This window comes from Cornus florida, unplaced genomic scaffold, assembly GCF_030987335.1.
Source record: "Cornus florida cultivar Cherokee Brave unplaced genomic scaffold, ASM3098733v1 CherokeeBrave_3.0.0_Hap2_Chr09, whole genome shotgun sequence".
In the NCBI taxonomy this organism is placed as follows: domain Eukaryota; kingdom Viridiplantae; phylum Streptophyta; class Magnoliopsida; order Cornales; family Cornaceae; genus Cornus; species Cornus florida.
Window position 1 is genome coordinate 58,374,700 of NW_026775579.1, and position 10,662 is coordinate 58,385,361.

A 10,662-nucleotide genomic window follows, 5' to 3' on the forward strand; every position below is an offset into this window, starting at 1 on the left:
AATGTTATAAAGGAATCTGTTATACCAGGTGCATTTTTTTTGGGGATTCCAAGAAACTTTATGACAGACTCAGATAATTTATGTGCTAAAGAATTTAAACAAGTATGTAACTTTTATTAGTAAAAAATTCTACCAAGAATATAGTTCTTCATCAGATCAGTCAGCAGAAACAATAACATAGCTAAAAATGTCTTCACTCAATATGCTCAGTTGATGAACCAATCAACTTAATTTCATTTTCGTTTTATATTTTAGCATTTCAAGCTCCTATGATCCCCTAATTCAACATTAACATAAGATTTTCTAGACCATCAAAATATAAAACCTCATTAGACAAATTAGATATAAACATTAATTACAGCCTCCAATATTATAGCAAATTAAGAAGAAATCAAAGTAGCAAAGCAAACAAATTACGAGTTTTTTAGGGTTTTAACCAATAATTTGCAGAAACCACCTCCATTAGTAGCACAGATTAAAATCATCAGTGTACAATACCATTATTCCTGGCTGGGGTACCTCAACTTACCAAAAGCACATTCCTGCAACATTTCTTGTTGAAGATGACCACCTTCATAGTTGGAAGAGAAAGGAGGGAAAACCAGGGAGCTTGTCCCAACCCAATCAGTGCTTTCCCCACAAGAAGTGCCGGCTCTGTTATCGACAATGCCCTCATATAGTAACTCCATCCCATCTAATTTGTGTGGGTTGTTAAGTGTCATTTCCTCAAAAACAGCTGGAAAACTGCTTTGTCCTGGCAATATATGCAAGCCTGCCCCATCTATGTTGTATTGGGTGTTTTCCAATTCAGAAGTAGGTGTGCTCAAGACATCCATGGGAATAGAAGAGAGAGAATTGATGGAGTGTTCAAATGGTGTTTGAATATTGGATGATGAAACATCCATAGGGAGCTGATGAAAGTCTAGCCCATTGTGAATGAATTGATCATCATCAGAAAATCTTCCCCCAAGTTTGATAAGCAATTTTCTGATAGAAGTAATATCATTGAAACGCGATTCGTGGGTTGAGTAGGGTATAGGTGCCAGCACCGGAAGCTCTGGCCAGTACGCGGTCTGGTTACCATTATCATTGACAACCATAGAATTCTCAACCCCTTTCCGTGCCTCTTGCTTCGCGCAGCTACTTCTACGTGCTGCTTGTTCTTTGCGCTGCTTACCGAGTAGCTTCTTCTTCAGCCTCGTATTCCAGTAATTCTTGATATCATTATCAGTTCTTCCAGGTAATTGTGCTGCAATTATAGACCACCTATTCATGCAAAGGGAAGGTTTTTAGTTAAAACATGTAAACTAGGGCACTAAATATTGTTGGATCTTGCTTAAACCTAATTAGGTAATAATTAAGATAATTATGCATCATTAGCCATGCCACTTAATTACCTGCTTCCAATACTCATATAGAGGCTGCAAATTATGTTATCTTCTTCTTCTGAGAATCCTCCATGCTTGATATTTGGGCGGAGATAATTCAACCACCTAAGGCGACAGCTCTTACCGCATCTTTTAAGGCCTAATTCAGAAACAACACTCATATTGTATGGCGTCAGAAATTAGAAGGAACTTCAATCAAGTTTAATTCGATCTAATATTCAATATAAATAAAGAAGAAAAAAAAAGAAAAACAAGAAGATCAAAGACTGAAATAGATGTAATCCTAGCTAGCTAGTTTTTGTGCTCAGTACCAATCTTTTGAGGTAAAGCAATCCAGTTGCCACCGGTGCCATGCTGCTCTATATACGACTTCAGCTTAGCATCTTCTTCCGGTGACCATGGCCCTTTCTTCACGTTTGCTTTGTCACAGCAAGGAGCTCTACCCATTTTTTTCCACGATGTTGTGATCGATCTCGGTGCAGACTTCTCTCTTCTAGTTTCTTGAGAGAGAGAGAGAGGGAGTGAGAGAGAGAGAGTGCTGACTGCTCTCTTCTAGTTTGAGAGAGAAAGAGAGAGAGGGGGGAGGGGAGGAAGAGAGAGAGAGAGAGAGAGAGAGGACAGAGGAGAGAGAAGTTAAAATAAGTGGAAAAGGAAGAACATAGTCACCGGAACAGCCATATAATTTAAAATGGGGTATGGCATAAAGATGAGAATCCTTGTATTAGAAAATTCTAACGAATCAAAATGCATAGAAGACCAAGGTTTTTTCTGTTTGTCTTTCTCATTCTAGAATCCTTAATTATATATATATATATATATATATATATATATATATATATATAGGCGTATCACTACTGTTGGTATCATTGGAAATGTAAGTCCAATAATCCTAAATTCCCAACTCCCATTGGAAAATACATTGACACATATTGTGGTGAGTCCGATAGTTCTGACTCTTTAGTCAAATATATTAATTAACGTATAATAATTAGTTTCTAGAGTAGATGAGAGATATATAGTCTATCCATATTTATATGTATCATTATTATCATGATAGCTAGTATGATTAAATTATAGCTGTAATTAATTGGAAAATTAATGAAGATTTGGTGATCCCAAAGTCCGTCCTCAAGTCCACCATTCTTATGCCGTCAGACCAATTAATTGAGTTTAGAGAGCAGACAATTAATAAAATAGAGCAACAATCTCACTTGCAATGGTGTCAATTAGCTCAGTGAAGTGTAAGCCAGCAAAGTCTAGACATACCGCATACGGAGGGGTAGAAAGAGAGATTGACAGAGAGGTCCAGTCTATGGGTATGATTTCCAAAGAATTTAACCAAACTTATATATATATATATATATATATATATATATATCTTTTTAGATAGATATTGTAATGTTGTTGAAGTTTAGAATAGGTCAAATCCATCTGATGATGGTAACACCTGAAGGTATATACTCTAACCTAACAGAATTCTAGAAGCAAGAAGACAAGTTACTACCATGTACTGAAATCGTGAAGGGAAATTTCCATCTTGGTAGGTGACCAAATAACTAACAATATACACGAACACCATGGCATTGAGAAAGCACCACACCTTTTAAAAATAAAAAATAGACCACTCTATATCGACAAAGAGGAACATGGTTAATTATGAATCACTTTAGAATGATTCATGTGTCACTTAATTATGAAAGAAAAAAAATATGCTTTCACTTAATTGTTATTTATTTTCAGTTATAAATGAAAAGGAAGATATCATAAAGATATGTTTGGGAAATGATTAAACATGTGCAATTGAAAGTACAAATAATTTTCCCCAATTGCAGAGAGAGAAACTTTACACTCCCAATAATTTTTTCCAACCTCTTTTCCTTCTCAATTCCCTCTATTTATAGACGATTACAACCACTTAGACGGTTATAACCACTCCTAAGCTGGACCTATCTTCTTCTCTTTTGTTTGGGCTCAACTTCTTTCGTCATAATATGGGCTTCCGTAATGACTTCTTGGATCTGGGCCCATTCGGCGTGGACTTGCTCCATCCTGGCTATCTATACCCGATCCGTTCTTAACAATACGAATCATACCAAGCCCGGATCATTTTTGGTGTCTTCATCTGCCCCCAATAATCTCTCTCTTCATTAATTAGGGTGAGATTATTGAAAAGACACAATCTTGGTCTGACAGCTCGGAGCGATGACACAAGGAATCGAATGGCTGGCACAAAGACCCAAACTTTGAGATCTGCTGCGCCACTTTTGCCTTGACCTTTTGAATTCTGTGTCGCCTCCATTTATTCTCTTTAAAAACCCTGATGATCTCAGCCTTTATCTTCCTTTAACATATCCTACTTTTATTCTCTGTTGTCGTCTTCCTGAGTTTCGTCTGTCATCTTCCTGCACTCTCCGGCGATCTTTCTTCAGTTTCTCCGGCGAGTTTTTCCTTCGTGATTTTGGCTACTGTGCCGTTGCTGAGTACTTCACAAACTTCTTTCTCAAGGTCAGTTTTTTTTTTTTACTACCCTTTTTGAAAAAAGAAACCTTCATTACCAGAGACTTCTCCCCTTCTTCATGGCTCCCTCAAATCTGAACGCCATTCATTTCAAGAATAGCATTCCCAATGATGGCTCTCTTAGGATCTACCCTACAAACTTAGATGGGAGCTCTAGTGAGGGTCTCCTTTCTGGTGAGGTTTTATTCTCTGCCGTCCATTTAAACGTCATTAGGTTCCCCTTACACCAATTCTTTTGCTACGTTTTCAGCAAATTGGGGCTTTGCCCTCTACAGGTTAACCCTAACTTCCTTAGGGTAATTTCAGTCCTTCTCCTCTTGAACCGTGATAGGGGTCTCAATCTCGATATCATTGACCCCCTCCTCCGCTACCGAATTAACAAAATCAAACAAAGTGATCTGTACTATCACTTCTTTCCCATTGACAAACGGTCGATCTGCACAGATAAGAACTCGTTTGAAAAAGGTTGGAGACAAAACTTTATTGGGGTCAGTGGAAATTGGAGGACTCCGTTCGGCTAATCTCTCTCTATCCCTTCCTCCTTTGGAGTATGCTCTGTCTCTAGTTACAAAAAACTGAAAACACATCCCATTGAATGCCACTGTGAAAGTTGCCTTCCCCATTTTTGTACTTTTCTTTGTAGATGCCTTTAAATTCCTCATGATGAACTGGTTTATAGCGTTTGCAGGGCCAGGCTAGACATCTTACAAGAGAGTGTGCTGAACAACGTCCCTTCAGCTACAGACTTGCTTACTCCTGACAACTTCTCTAACATCTCTCTCCTAGGGTCTATAATGGAGAATATTCAGATTCCATCTTTCAGCAGGAGGAGGCATTCTGCTCCCATCCCTTCTGCTGCTCCTGTTACCATATCTTCCTCTACAACTGCTACCACATCATCTACCTCTGCTGTCTCAGCCCCAGAACAGGTTGTGACTGCTCCAGTTGTGACTCAAGTTATAAATCATTCTGCTATTGGGCCTTCTGAGCCCACCCAAGTTGAGAACCTTGCTGTGGATCATTCTGTTGAGGCCCATCCTGCTGCTCTCACCAATGTGCCTTCAAACATTCTGTCTGACACTTCTTTAGAGAGCACTCAGGATGCTGGGGGTTCTCAGAGCAATGGAGGGCCAGTTAGAGCTGGTATATCAGAGAAAAGCTTAGGAAAGAGGCCAATGCCTAAGGGCAGTCATGACCAAAGTAACGTCCCACCAGCCCGGAGGACCAGGATGGCTTCTTTCAGGATTACTGAACTCATGCCCCCAGCTCGATTTTTCATTCCAGAGGGTGAATTTGCTAGAACCTCTGGTCCAACATCATCCGTTCTTCCATGGCGCCCTTTGCTCAACCGTAAAGATGGCTCGACCATTGGCCCTACAGATTCTATATACCAGGACCCCCTCACTTCCTTTGCTTTCTATAAGGGTTTCTGGACTCCCAAGGATCTTGAAATCCAGAACAAGTTATCCTTTGGTGAGATGTTCCGACGGTTCCTAACAGCTGCCATGGAGGTAACTTTTCTTCTTATTGAGATATGTCTCTTTTCTACTTTAACTTTTTAGTGGCTGGACTGACCTTAACCTCCCTTCCTCTGTGCAGACTCTATTTGGGATGTTCACCTTTCAGAAAATCGTTGAGGTTCTGAACAAGAAGCTCAAGTCTCTCTCTGCAGGCCTCAAAAGATCTGTTGAAGCGGAAAGCCGGCTTGAGGCCAAAGTCACTGAGCTTGAGTCTAAGCTAACCAAGTCAAAAAGAGAAGCTGAAGCCTTAAAAACAGAGAAAGACATTCTGGCAAATGAGAGGGACGCTCTGGTAGCTAAACGGGAGACCCTTAAGGCTGAACAAGACTCTCTTTAGGATAAAGTTGATGTTCTGAAGACTGAGAAGAACGTCGCACTGACTAAAAGGGACTCATTGAAGGCTGAGAAGGGAGACCTCGAGCGTTCACTTATTGCTGACCGGTTGTCTCATGCCAACTCAAAGGAGAAGCTTTTAAGTGAACGCTCTTCTTTGCTGAATATGATTAGCAAAGTTGAGGGGGGCATGAGAGCTCTCCTTGCCCGCTTCACCAGAACCAATGCCCTCAGGTATGCTGAAGGGTATAGAGACAACTTTATTGACCGTTCTCCCCCTGAAGGTGAATCTAGCTCTTGTGCTGGTCCATATGAGTTGGAGGCCTCTTTGGACATTCATCCACCAAGCAACTACCAGAATCCACATTGTGACCCTGCTGAGAACATCTTTATCAAATACAGAGAGGTTGCAGCCTCAGGGGTTGTTCCACCCTTCCATCCTTTGAATATTCCTCCAATTACGACTATCATGCCCTCTACTTTAGTTGCCTCTGACAGACTCATGCTAGCTGAGGGGGTGATTCATCTTGATTCTCCTTCCAAAGATGATGGTGCAGCTAAGAATGGAGAAGATCACAATGGGCCAAAGGGTAATGATGGGGAGAACAACAAGTCACAGCCTGGAGAAGACCGTGAAACTAACATTCTACAATCCTTTGCATCAGTTTCTTTTTTTTGCTTTTTTTTATAAAAAAAAAAAAAAAAAAATGTATCTTCATGTATCCTCAGAACATTAAGCCATGTATTTCAGGATTGTTTTGTAATGAAGGAATAAGGAATGGCAATACTTATTTTCAGCCAAACTTCAATTCTTCAAGTTTCAATTTTTAATCTTTTAAACTTAATTTTTCATAAGTGTTTGGCATTCGGCTTGTAGCGCCGGCGGCCACTGACATTGTTAAATGCCTGGTGTTCGGCTAGAATGCCACTTGCCGATCAGCATTGATTCATTTTTGAGCAAGTGTTTGGCGTTCGGCTTGTAATGCCAGCTGCCACTGACTTTGCTGAATGCCTGGCACTTAGTTAGAATGCCACTTGCCACTTGGCATTATTTTTTGCAAGTGTTTCACGTTCGGCTCGTAGTACCAGTTGCCACTGACTTTGCTAAGTGCCTGGCGCTCAGCTAGAATTCCACTTGCCACTTCGCATTACTTTGTGCAAGTGTTTGGCGTTCGGCTCGTAGTCCCAGTTGCCACTGACTTTGTTGAGTGCCTAGTGCTCAGCTAGAATGTCACTTGCCACTTGGCATTATTTTGTGCAAGTGTTTAGCGTTCGGCTCGTAGTGCCAGTTGCCACTGACTTTACTAAGTGCCTAGCGCTCGGCTAGAATGCCACTTGCCACTTGGCATTATTTTGACTTTGCTAAGTGGGAAGAATATCAATTAATTTTTAAGCAAAGTAAGTATCTTTCATAAAACTTGAAAATTTCATACACTTGTAAGTATGCAATTCAAAATGAGCATATTATTTGGAATTAATATCTACTTCTACTTGTAGTACCTTTTCAGAGACGTGGCATTCCATAGTTTACTGACCAATCTTCCTACCATGGTTTCCAGGACGTATGCCCCCTTTCCTATGACTTCTGCAATTCTGTATGGACCTTCCCACGGCGAAAACATCTTTTTGACTATTTCCACCTTCCTTTTCAGAACCAAATCACTGAGGGCAAAGTCTCTGTGCTTCACCCTCCTGTTATGGCTATTTACAAGCGTCTATTGATAAGAAGCAAGCCTTATTGCAGCTGCATCCCTTTTCTCCTCCAGTAGATCAAGATTAAACCTTAGCATTCTATCATTCTGCTCTTGATTCCACGCCAAGCTTCTAACGGTTGGAACCAAGTGTTCGACTGGTATCACTGCCTCGGTACCGTACGCCACAGCGAATGGGCTCTCCTCGGTCGGCCGTCTTGGGGTTGTTTTGTAACCCCACAAGTCGTTTGGAAGCTCATCTAACCATCTTCCTTTTTTATTTTCCAGCTTCTTCTTGATGTAAGCAAATATTGTCCTGTTCGTGATCTCAGCTTGACCATTAGCCTGGGGATAACTGACTGCTACTAACTTCTAATTAATTCCATACTCTTCCAGCAGCTCCTTCACTTGCTTGTTATCGAGATTGGTTCCATTGTCCATAATGATCAACCTTGGTACGCCAAAACGATAGATAATATTATTCCAGATGAATCGTCTTACTTGAGTTTGGGTGACACTAGGGTATGGCTCTGCCTCCACCCATTTGGTGAAGTAATCAGTTGCTTACAGAACGTACTTCCTATGCGATCTTGCGGTCGGCAGAGGGCCAACCACGTCCATCCCCTACTGCGCGAAAGGCCATAGCGTGGCTATTATGTATAAATCTTCAGGTGGTTGGTGTATCAATGGTTCGAACCTTTGGCATTTATCACATCTTTTAGAGAATTCTTCTGCATCTCGTGCCATGTTTGGCCAAAAGTACCCTTGTGTCATTGCTTTGTGTGCCAAAGATCTTCTTCCTGAATGATTTCTGTATACACCTTCATGAATGGTTCGTATGATCTGTCTAGCCTCTGTTAGGGTAACACACTTCAAGTATGGACTCGAGAAGGACCGCTTGTACAACTGATCACACACAATAGCATATTTCGTGGCGTTGGACCTGATTTTTCTTGTTTCATCTTTCTATTCAGGTAGCATACCATCACATACGAAAGCCATGATTGGATCAATCCAGCTCGGCTCGTATGGTATAACATTAACTTGCTGAGCGCTGGGATCGGGCTGCTCATAAAAAATGGACGGTTGGACCAATACATCAACCGGGATGACCCTAGCCAGTGTTTCTCTAGAACTGGATGCACTACAGGCCAAACGATTGGCATCCTTATTCCACTCCCTCAGTAACTGAACGAACTTGATTTGATCAAAATCTTTCGTCTCACGCAGAACCGCGGTTCGGTATGCTTCCATAGTCTTATCTTTGGTTCCGTATTCTCCAGTTACTTGCCAAACGATTAGTTGTGAGTCGCTATAAGCAATTAGGTTCTTGATCTTCAGCTCTTTTGCCAACTTCAACCCAGCTAATAATGCCGCGTATTCAGCCTCATTGTTGGTTGCGCTGAACTCAAGTCTGATCGCTTGGCTCAGTGTGGTGCCCTCTGGTGTTTGCAATTTGATTCCAATTCCTACCCCCATTTGATTTGAAGAGCCATCTACAAAGAGCTTCCATAAAGAACAACTATAATCTTCCTCTAAGTCTTCAACATCACACTCAAGTAGGAAATCAGCCACTGCTTGACCTTTGATTACAGTTCTGGGTTCATATGTAATATCAAACGAGCTCAACTCAATAGCCCATTTTGTCATTCTTCCTGATAGGTCTGGTTTATGTAAGATCATCCTTATAGGAAAAATAGTTAAAACGACAATCGGATGGGATTCGAAGTAATGCCTGAGCTTCCTTTTTGCGTTGACCAATAACAAGATCACCCGTTTGGCCTTGGAGTACCTTCTTTCTGGCTCGGCCATTGTTTTACTGACATAAAACACTAGGAATTGCTTTCCGTTTTTACAACAGATTAGAACGGCACTTGTAGCACTGCTGGATACCCCAAGGTACATAAAGAGCTTCTTATTTGGCTCGGGAGCAAATAGAATTGGAGGATTTCGCATGTAATCTTTCAGGCTGGTTAATGCCTTTCGTTGTTCATCCCCCCAGGCTTGCCTCCCATGGCTTCAAATTGTGTCAAAAAATGGTTTACACCGGTCTGAGAGCTTAGAAATGAATTGGCTCAATGCAGTTATTTGACTGTGAGTGCCTTCACTTCCTTAATTGTCTTTGGTACTGCATTTCTGATCAGAGTTTCCGCCTGGGCTGGGCTAGCTTCAATTCCTCTATGATTGACCACATGTCTTAAAAATTGACCAGAGCTCACGCCGAATGAGCATTTGGTCGGATTAAGCTTCCTCAACACATCGAACACATCTTGTAAGTGCTCTAAGTGATCATCCTTCTTCTTACTCTTGACCACCATATCATTAATGTAAGCCTCTACAGTTCTCCCCATTTGGCTTTTGAAAATCTTGCTAATCAGCCTCTGATAAGTAGCTCTAGCATTCTTTAATCCGAACGGCATGACTTTGTAGCAATAGTTCCCTCGTTCAGTAACAAAAGAGGTTTTCTCTTTATCAATTGGGTTCATGGGGATTTGATTATAACCGGAATAAGCATCCAGGAAGGTTAATCGCTCGTACCCAGTGGTGGCATCCACCATTTGATCAATCCGTGGCAATGAGAAACTATTCTTTGGGCAAGCTTTGTTCAGATTAATGAAGTCAATACATACTCTCCATTTCCCATTCTTTTTCTGCACAACAACGACATTAGAGAGCCAAGCCGAGTATTGAACATCTCTAATGAATCCTGCCTCGAGCAACCGATCAATTTCCTCAGCTATGATTCGATTGCGTTCTGGAGCAAATCTTCTCTGCTTCTGCTTCACAGGTTTTGCACTTGGATCTACATTAAGGGATTGACAGGACACAGAAGGACTGATCCTTGGCATATCTGAATGGCTCCATGCGAATACATCTACATTCCACGTCAAGAAGTCAATTAATCCTAGCTTTTCCTCTTCAGTAAGTTTGGATCCCACCCTCGTTGTTTGGTCCGACTTCTTATGGTCAATCTGCACATCAAGAAGAGGTTTTGCGGTCTGAACTGGTGGCTCCTCCTCCCCACTTTTGCTGGACGGAGGTTCCTATAATTGCTATCTTGGACTGGCAGAACGGATGGGATTTTTCCCCTTTCCAGCAGATTTCAAAGTCACTGAATAACATTATTTAGCTGCAACCTGGTCCCCATGAATGTCAATCACCTTGGTCCCATCTGGACCCAAGCATCGCATCACTTGATATAGGGTTGATGGG

General features: G+C 41.3%; 1 protein-coding gene across 1 annotated transcript; it reads right to left on the bottom strand.

The window, feature by feature from the left end:
- Positions 1-452: 452 nt before the first annotated feature.
- Positions 453-1,835, bottom strand: LOC132273303 (transcription factor RAX3-like). The gene is made up of 3 exons (XM_059774290.1): positions 1,700-1,835; positions 1,398-1,527; positions 453-1,266 (listed from the first exon to the last, which is right to left on the bottom strand). Exons 1-3 carry the CDS (start codon positions 1,833-1,835, stop codon positions 501-503), a joined length of 1,032 nt encoding a protein of 343 aa, XP_059630273.1. The 3' UTR covers positions 453-500.
- Between the last annotated feature and the right edge of the window lie 8,827 nt (positions 1,836-10,662).